General features: G+C 30.5%; 2 protein-coding genes and 1 non-coding gene across 4 annotated transcripts; 2 read left to right on the top strand and 1 right to left on the bottom strand.

The window, feature by feature from the left end:
* On the top strand, positions 1–2,009 carry LOC105208123 (probable cardiolipin synthase (CMP-forming)). Its single transcript, XM_011177884.3, has 4 exons — positions 1–214; positions 434–778; positions 1,174–1,431; positions 1,519–2,009. The coding sequence occupies exons 2-4, from the start codon at positions 446–448 to the stop codon at positions 1,786–1,788; spliced, it is 861 nt and encodes a 286-aa protein (XP_011176186.1). The 5' UTR covers positions 1–214; positions 434–445; the 3' UTR covers positions 1,789–2,009.
* A 515-nt stretch (positions 2,010–2,524) lies between these two features.
* On the top strand, positions 2,525–4,775 carry LOC105208125 (complex I intermediate-associated protein 30, mitochondrial). 2 transcript variants are annotated; one of them, XM_011177887.3, is made up of 3 exons: positions 2,529–2,669; positions 2,892–3,212; positions 3,470–4,775. In XM_011177887.3, exons 2-3 carry the CDS (start codon positions 2,929–2,931, stop codon positions 3,990–3,992), a joined length of 807 nt encoding a protein of 268 aa, XP_011176189.1. In that variant the 5' UTR covers positions 2,529–2,669; positions 2,892–2,928; the 3' UTR covers positions 3,993–4,775. The 2 variants fall into 2 exon arrangements, with proteins under 2 accessions (XP_011176188.1, XP_011176189.1); XM_011177886.3 differs by having other exon boundaries at positions 2,525–3,212.
* A 36-nt stretch (positions 4,776–4,811) lies between these two features.
* Trnar-ucu lies at positions 4,812–4,884 on the bottom strand. The gene has a single exon. It is a non-coding gene; the product is annotated as a tRNA-Arg (tRNA).
* Positions 4,885–10,171: the final 5,287 nt, after the last annotated feature.

Genomic DNA, 10,171 nt, shown 5'->3' with positions numbered 1-10,171 from the left:
AATTGGTGACGATAATTAGATAACCTCAAAAATGAAGTCGCACATTGTACAGAAGGCATGCGCAGGTTCTGTGTAAGACGTAAAATAATTTGCGTTTTAGATGGCTCGGATATTCTAGGATTCACAGAAAATAAATGTATCATAATGTACTTTGTTTAAATCAAGATAAACAAATTAAAGCGAATATATTTTCAAGCGCAACAGTCAGAGGCTGGTAAGTTTCTACAAATCAAAAATTGTCAATGCTCAATTTAATAACTGTAATAGACTTTCAACTAAGCTTAGAATTTTGAAATTTTATTGAAACAATATGATTTGTTTACAAGTAAGCGACGAACAATATTCCCTTGTATTCATCTTTATAATTAGGCATGTCTTGCACATCTTTCAAGTTAATTATATGAAAGTAATATTCTTTTACTTTCTCATACAGGAGCAAACAATTATGAACTGCTTCACTATTATACGGTTTAAACACTATGCAGCTTTAAACAAGAGTCTAATAGAGCACTGTTTTAAACGGTATGTACCTATGTGCCAGGCCAGATTCTACGTTGCGGAAAGTGAAAATCGTTACAGGCAGCGTGCCAGTCCAAGCGAGCGAACGCAAAGAAAAGCATTGCGGATACGTATAGTGCAAAATTTCAAACATACACGGAGAAAAGTAGAAGAAATTATCGAGAGAGAAAATATTTGGACTATACCCAACCTGCTCTGCATGGGTCGCATAGTAACATCACCATTCTTAAGTTACTTGATCTTGTCGCAAGATTATCAGGTGCGATGTAATATTTTGACATAGATATACTAAACGTGCTCTGGCAAAATTTCTCTCAGAATTGGAACAATTCAGAAATACTGAGAAAACTTTTCACCAGGATTTCTCACAATATATAAGTACTATAAACACATTATGCAGTTTCTATTTTAAGAAAATAAGAAACAAGAATTATCTTTGATAAAAAAAGGTTTTTTTTTATCAAATGTTTAAAATATGTAAAAATAGAAAACTTGTTTTTAAATACTTGTTTATAATAAATAATAAAATGAAAGAAAAATAAAAATATACTGACATTGAAAATTTACTATTAATTTTGTCTGCTGCAATCAATATACGGAATGTTACTTCTTTGAAAATATCCTTACCAATCTAAAATCTTTACCATGGCGTAGATAGCGCTATGGTTGCTTGCGTTTGCAGGACTGAGTGATTTAGCAGACGGTTGGATCGCACGCACTTGGACGTCGCAGGCATCGAAACTCGGGAGCTTCTTGGATCCAGTCGCAGACAAGTTGCTCGTTGGCACTCTCTTCCTCTCTTTGGCATGGGTCGGTTTGATACCAGTTCCACTCGCCTGTCTCGTTGTCACGCGCGACGTTGGTCTAGTAACTGCCGCGTCTTACATCAGATATCGTTCTTTGCCTCCGCCAGTATGCATTTTGTACCTATTAATCATAACACATACATTATTCGCCCAAACGTGTTAATGGATTAATTTCAATGCGATATAATTTCAGAAAACCTTGGCAAGATATTTTGATCCTACACATGCCACTGTGCAGTTAGCACCGACTCTAACCAGTAAGCTAAACACTGGTGTGCAATTGTGTCTGGTTGCTGGAACGTTGGCTGCTCCAGTTTATCATTTCATAGACCATCCAATCCTGCAATGCCTGTGTTACATAACAGCACTCACAACAATTGCTGGTGGTGTCAGTTATTTGTTATCAAAGGACACTTATAAATTATTGACAAAGAAGAAAACGCCGACGCGAACGTCACCTTAGACGCAGTTTGTATATTATATGTATAATATTGTATGTTTGTTCAAATTTTGTTAAATCATGTAATGTATATTATTTCTTTTTGTACTATACTACTATATCTTGTATAAAGATTGATAATCCTTTCTTAAATCCTTTTCGTAAAAGGCATTCTCTACAAAATCCTACATGTATAAAGTTTTGTAAAGTATATTAAGAATGATAAACTCGATATTTTTATTACAGAAAAATGATTTTACATTATTATAGAAAATAATGTTGTGGATCCACTTAAACCTTCTTAAATCTATTTCTATGTAAAATTTTCAGCATTTCAATCCATTCTTTTTGTTTAGCCAAGAAATCTTAGCAAATTCAATTATTTGTACAAAAATATTTTTTTCAAAATTTATTATAAACTTTATTTCCTTACATAGCTAGGAAAGCTCTTGTAAAATTTAATTTTACATTTTAGATTTTAAAAATTTATATTGCATGAAAATATGATCTGAACTTTAACGTAGTGTAGCTCCAATGGTGTTAAGTTTTCCAGTTATCTCCAAGCAGTCTCCAAGAAATAATATTGTTTATAATTATTTTATATTTTAAATTTAAATATTAATTACAGAGTGATTTCTAAGAATTATATTATTTATAAAGTTGTTTAAAATTATATATTAACAGAATTATTCATAATCTAATTTCCCCATTTTTTAGCTTTTTTCTTAAATTACCAGAAAACTAGATTTTTACATTTTAACTCTTGAAAATAAATAGAAAAATGATCTGCATTAGCAGTGTAATATATAGGTCAATAATATTGACTCACACAAGTTTATGAGTTGAGGCATTACTGTCAGAGCATATCAGAGTTTCCCCAAAATCAATTTGGAGTTAACTGTTGAGTAAATGTAGTTCTGATTAGAAATAAAAAATTTATTTTACATTGTACAGATACTGTATATATTTGTAAAGTGTTTCGTAATAATAATGTATTAATTCTGGGATGAATTAAAAACAGGGAGATAACTTAACCTAACATAACCTATTGTCTCTGTACATAATTTCAAAACAAATATGAATATACGAGTTTTTAGCAAAATAGTAACGGATCTTGCAATTGGCAGAAGAAAACTGCACACGACTGCGAGTCTGTCATGTTTCATGCAAAGAGACAGAAAATCTGGTTACAAAACGTTGTATGACAAACCACCATTGGAACAGAATTTGAGTATCTTCGGTAAATTACGTGAAGGATACCGGCAATTTAAGGAAGAGTTTGGTATTTTCCTGGAGGAAGTGAGGGAACAATTGAGAAACGATCCTACTTTATTATACAGACTGAATGAAATTGATGTTGTGTGGCGATTTCGGAACAATCCAAAGGCGTTGGATCAGTGGGTCACCACGTGTGATAGCGATTACAACGAAGGCTTTTCGACAGCCAAGTGGGTATAAATTATGTATACAGCGTAGTCTTTAAGTATTCTGAAAGTTTTTAAGAGATTTTATGCCGCACATTAATCCTCCATCTGCTATTTGAATCATTCTTTTTGGCATGAGCGTAACACTCAAATTTCTTTGAAGCAAAGCAAGGACAAAGTCTAGATCCAGTTCAACATTTGAGTTAAAAACTGTTTAGTCAAAAAATAAAAAATCAGTAATATACATCTTTCTAACGTTACATTTTCTTATTGTTTTTTAGATTAGAGTTATCTTCTACTGGCACTGGAGTATTTTTTGGCACGATAAACAATCGTTTGCCCAAGGATGGAAAAGTTAAATATGCCGGTTACTGCAACATCAACAGTGTACCCAAACGAAGGTCTTTCAAGCGCGAGGTTTACCATGATTGGACGCCATATACCCATCTCGTCCTTCGTATCAGAGGAGATGGCAGATGCTACGTACTGAATATTGCCACCAGAGGCATGTTCGATTTGACCTGGAATGATGTGTATCATTACGTGCTCCATACCAGAGGCGGACCTTACTGGCAATACGTCAGGGTACCGTTCTCTAAGTTCGTATTTTCGAGTAAAGGGAGGCTGCAGGATAATCAGAATCCAATTGATCTGTTTGAGGTTTCGAACTTTGGTATATCACTAGCGGACGACGTTTCCGGCCACTTTAGATTAGAAATTGATTATATTGGCTTAGAATTCGACAAATTCCACAGAGAAGAGTTTGCTTATGAATCTTACAATGTTTCAGACATCAGATTCTAGTAGGTAAATACAAAACACAATAAAGACAATATAAAAAATGTAACTATGTTGTTACTATCTGTGCAGTGACAGAATAGTAAAAAAAAAGTAATATACATTGTACAGTGTGAATAAAATAAACTTCTATTTAATTTATTTGGCAAACTTGAAAGGGCAAAGAACTTGTTTGCCACTATATTTACTTCTGAAGAAAAGCCATAGAATATAATATTAAAATTATAAACAATTTCTGTGGCTTTTCCTTTTGGATGTTTGTTCTTGAAAATACATTCTTATTTTTCTGGAGTATAATTGTAATAACATATGTAGAGCAAGTCATTAGATATTTTTATGAATTCTTTTTCGAATATATTAAATTATTGATTGTCAGGAAAAAATTTTTCAGTGATCTTTCTTTGTTAGATTTTAGGACAGAATTCTATTTATATAACCTCATATGTCATATATACATTTTAATCTATACATATATTTTTATTTTTATTTGACATGTGTATTATTTTGATTCTTCGAAAATTTTCCATATTACCATGGCACATTAAAATTATTAGTTATAAATAGAATTCTATACCGAAATCTAACGTGTATTATAGATCGTTTAAAACTAAATTGAATGAATATGTAAGCATACATTCGCGCATGTATGTATTGCTACATACAAATATAAATTTTATATTGAATAAAATGTAAGTAAATTATTGGGAAGAATATTTTGGATTTATCAGCTTTTGTACTTATTTTTTTATCATTTATGTAAAAAATATGAAAAATACGCATAAAAAAAAACAAGAAAAGAAATAGCACAAAAGAATAAAAAGTGTCCATCCCTTGTGGGGATCGAACCCACGACCTTTGGATTAGAAGTCCAACGCGCTATCCTCTGCGCCAAAGGGACTTGGCGCTGTTCCTTGAAATAAAAAGTAATATAGCACCATTAAATTATAGCGATAAAAAAAATGATTAATTTTCATATGTTATCTAAATATTTTATTTTTTAAATCTTTCCAGAATAATAAAAATTAATTTTAAATTAATAAACATAACAATTACCTTTTATCATTTTAAGTTTTCGTAATATAAAATTTTTTTGTAATTTTGTTAAATACGGATCGATCGTTGCAACAATTCCAATTTTAAAAATAATTGCAATAATTTAATAAAAATATAAACAATATATTTTTTATGGAAAATATTTTATAAAATCTTACTATTTAGGAATCTTTAGTATTTAAAAATCGAGAAAGTATTTATTTTCTTTAGTGCAAAATTACTTGAGCTTTTTAAATACATAGAGTTATAAATTTCTTTTTATAACATAATGGATTATAGTATGAATGATTGTTCACGTAATAATAATAGTAACAGAAACTTTCTCTTAAATCCGAGAACTTTTCTGAAGTCATTCAAGTGGACACTGCAAAAAGGTCTTCGTGTTTGTGAGTTTTCCGTTGTTATTGCTATTTTAAAGGCGATGCTTATAATAGGAACAGTGCGCCTAGAAAATTTAAAATTAATGTATAATAATTTTATCTAAAGATATTTAAATTGATTAATTTAATGTTGTATGTATATATTGTTTTGGAAAAGTACGTCTATTCTAGTAAGATTTGAATCCGGAACCTCTGGATCATGAGTCTCTTGCAAGTATGCTACACTTACTATTTTTTCAACTGAAAGATGTGTTGTATAGTTAATTTATGGTAATAAATAGTAAATACAACGTATTATTACTACAAATAAAAAATTGTGTTTTGCTCGAACATAATATTAACTTTATTCAAGTATACATTTTTTTTTAATGTAATAAATCTTTAAAAAATATTTATCTTTTTAAGTAACTTATTACTTTCATAACTTTTTTTAGAAACATATATTTAAACAAATATTTACTAAAATATTATTTTTAAAATTAAAAGATTTTGAATAAATATTTTAAAAATTCATTTACTAGATTTTAATTAGATCTCAATTATTATATGTGTACAAAATAAGAATTTCAAATAAACTCTTCAAAACAAAGTTATTTTTTAATTTTAATGTATAAGTTTATAATTAAAAAAAAAACTTCATAATTTAAACATTATTTAAGTAAATTTAATTTTAATAAATATATTTATTATTAAAATTAACATTTTTTTCAGTATATTATTTAAAAAAGTTTTCTTGTTAAAATGAATGATAACTCAATGTTGAACCAAAAATAATACGTTATACTCATTGTTCATATTAACTTAAATAATTTTAAAAACATAAATACTTCTTTTATCTAAAATAAAGATAGTCATAATATTTACTCCAATAATATAAAGATAAAATAAAGCTATTTTTTCATCTAGATAATTTTATATAAATAGCAACAAACACTAGTTATGAAAGATAATGAGCTCATCGAATTTGTGTTTTGTAATTGATGGCTTTGACCATAGAATTTCTAAATTATTCTGTAAAGAAAAATGAAACGAAACGTGCTCATTGTCAGTAAATATAAGGCCACTTGTATGGCCATTATGTGTAAGGTTTGCACTAGAAGATAACGATTTTTAATACTGACTTTTAAGAAGCCAATTAACTGGTTAAAAATTTCCAAAGATTAAAAAGATTAATTAAAGATAAAATTAAAGGTAATTGTGATGTTTAACAATAGAGTGAATTCTAAAGGATTTGTTTTTTATATTTAGTCATTTTCAAATTGATCTAGGAGACAATGTTTAGTTCTTTTTTATCTCGGGCTTTATTATATTCATAAGTATGCTTCTGAAATTTTAGTAACATAAATAACTTCTCCTAGACAGATGGATTATAGAAATGATACCCAGTTTGTTTATCGACGTAAGCCATCTGACATAGAACAAACGAACGAATGTTTATCGGTGTTATATCTAAGCGTTATCGGTGTTATACCTAAGTTTAGATGGACATATCTCCATCAAAACGATTCAGCTTAAAACTTTTAGGAAATATTTGTAAAATTATACAGGACATTCAAGCATATTATCGTATATACAGATCTAAACAACTCGTCAAAGTTTTATTCAATAATAATTTGGAAACGTTGAAAATTTGCTGTGTATTTTCACCTGCATATAAAACACGGTAGGATAAATCTTAAAATTAGCTGTCGTGTTGAATCCTCAATTAAATGTGAATCAATCAAATATTCTCCTCAATTAAATATTAATCGAATAAAACGAATATATTTTAATTGAAAATTAACAAGGATTATAAAATTTAAAAATACCAAGAGCAATACAGAGAGCAATGCAATTCTATCGTAATTTTTTTACTCGCTACTCCGATTAATTTATTCAAGAATCAGCCGAGCCAAAATATTCCGAATAGCTTTGTTGTTTTGCTACCATTTGGAAAAAGTAACAACAACAATAACAATATAGCGATGATAATAATATTAATAATAATCACAATAATAATAATAATAATAATAATAACAATAATAATAATAACAATAATAATAATTCGTTCTCCAGAGAACACGTCGATAAACGGCGCGCATCTGCAATGTCCCGACGCCGCTCGTCGTCGGCGTCGCGTATTGACCGTGGGGATAACGATAATTGTATTGTCGCGTCGCTCGACGACGACTACACGACGACGAGCGAAATCAGCGTGAGCGTAATAATCGTAATGCCGACAATAGGCGACGCACAAAGGGAATTAGACACCCATATACACGCGGGAGCGTTCCGCGCGCGGGCGCCGACGTTGCCCGGCGCGGTGCCCGCGGCCCGCGCCGCGCATGTCTCCCCCGTGTCTCTCTCCCGTGCCTCCACGCCGGGTTGGCTCCTCTCTAATTACATCGATCCCCGACCGCCACCCGATTGGTCCAGCATCCAGAATCCGCCTCCGCCCGCTCCGCCGCCGTGCAGGTAAATCTCATGCGAACGTGAAACAATCAGATCATCCGGGAAACCGCGAGGGGGTGGTGGTACGAGGAGGTAGAGACAGAGAGAGAGAGAGAGAGAGAGAGAAACGGGGTCCATGGATGATGCCGGGATGCTGCGGAGAGCGTTGCCCAAGTTTTTTAGCCGCCGAGCGTTTAATAGCCGGGGGCTTTGCAGGAGCTTGTTGCCACGGTTGTTGTTATTGTTATTGTTGTTGTTGTTGTTGTTTCTGTTCTGCTGCTGCTGCTTGATCTCGCTTGATCTTTTGAGGAATAGAACGGCAATGTATAGGATATGTGTAGGACGTTGCGCGCGAATCAAAGATAATTGAGAGATAATATTGTAAATGAATGTGGAAATATCGCGGGAAGCGAAATTAAAATGAAATAATGATACGTTACGAGGTATCTAAACATAATTTTTAATTGACGATGCCTCGTGTTTTTGCAAACAACTTCTCCCCCTACGGATTCTAAATTCGATGATAAATTATAGCAAACAAATTAAATGAAAATATAAATTTTAACGCATATTTGAATATGCTAATTTAGCGTGAAGAGAACAGTTTTATTATTTTGATTCTCTGAACCTTGGTTCAATCAAAAGAAAGCTCTTTTTCAATTTTTTATAATTTGAAAATTGTTAAATGTATTTTACATTTTTGAAAAATTGATTCCAAATTGTCCTAAATATCTGTCGTAAAATATTTGTCATATTGACTAAATCAATAATGCAATTGAAGTAGGACATCCTATTAGAGGATCGTTGCACCGGTCATTGAACAATCACAGTAGATGATTGTTTATGATAAGAAATTTATTAGTTTATTATTACTTCAGCATACGAATTAATCGAAAAGGGAACTTGGTATAAGAAATTTACTATAAACAAAATGAAACATACGTACTAAAGGAAACAATTTTTATATTACATATTTATTATTAAAGAATTCTCTTAAAATCAACCCTTTTTTGGTACGGCGTAACACTAAAATTTCATTAGCTTGTTCAATGACACTAGTGCAGTTTATATATTTAAAATATTTTTATAAATATATTTAGGATATCACAAAATTTATATCTTGTAAAAATTTATTAGATTTATTGCTTGCTGCTTGAACATCTGTATTAGAAACGGATAGTACGAAAAGGATAATGCTTCAATCAAAGATTAGAATCGGAGGGGAAACATTTGAATGCCAACAAGTAATAATAATCGGGATTCATCAGAACGCATAGTTTCATTGTAAGAAAATCGAGAATAGAATGAACAAGCACAGCAATCTCGCTGTTCACGCTAAACCGCGCGCGTTCTTTTTTTTTCATTCTCATTCGCGAAAATCCCCTTTTATTTTCCCGCATACAGTAACGCATGATTGGTATCGCGATTATTAGAGTAACTTGTATTTTCCCCTTCCGTTGTTTTAACATGTGTATAATAATTATGCGTATGCTTATAAAACCACACGCTTTTTTACCTGAAACATCAAAATATCGTATTTCTGAAATAAGAGAGTTACAGAAGTATTCATGATTTATTTGTCAAAGAGATGATATTACTGACAATTTACCAGAGATTAGATTTCAGATCTGGAAAAATTATTTCTATATATTGAAATTTAATAATTAATTTGTTATATAAATTTTATAGAATTGGAAAATCGTACGCGATATTAAACAATTCATTAATTCTACGATAAGATCTAAAATGAGAGAGTTACAGAAGTATTCATGATTTATTTCTCAAAGAGATGATATTTCTGATAATTTTTTTCCAGAAATTAGATTTCAGATATAGAAAAATTATTTCTATATCAATTTAATAATTAATTTATTATGTAGATTTTACAAAATTGAAAAAATCGTACGCGATATTAAACAATTCATTAATTCTACGAGATCTATCATTAAAAATTCCAAGCGAGATAAAGTTATTTCGTATACATATGTATTTTGCTATTATAAAATGTCTTTGAATATTTTATCTTTATTAAAATTTTAAATCATCGACGTGTCGCAGCTGTAGCAGCAATATAAAATCTATTTTAAAAAGTAAAATAGTGTTCTATTTAAAATGTTTATAATAAAAAAGATATAGTTTATCATAGTGTAATTATATTAGAACTGTATTTTTGCGACAAATATTACTTTTGATATTTTTATTAAGGTCTAAAAGAAGAATTCTGAATGAACAATTCATCAGATCAATCGTATATAGTAGAAAACATTTTATATGGTAAAGGCATTTCTTATTAAAACTTTGTGCTGAATTTTAACATACAAG

This window comes from Solenopsis invicta, chromosome 13 (assembly GCF_016802725.1).
Source record: "Solenopsis invicta isolate M01_SB chromosome 13, UNIL_Sinv_3.0, whole genome shotgun sequence".
In the NCBI taxonomy this organism is placed as follows: Eukaryota; Metazoa; Arthropoda; class Insecta; order Hymenoptera; family Formicidae; genus Solenopsis; species Solenopsis invicta.
The sequence above is the reverse complement of the archived record's forward strand: the minus strand, read 5'-3'. Positions and strand labels throughout refer to the sequence as shown.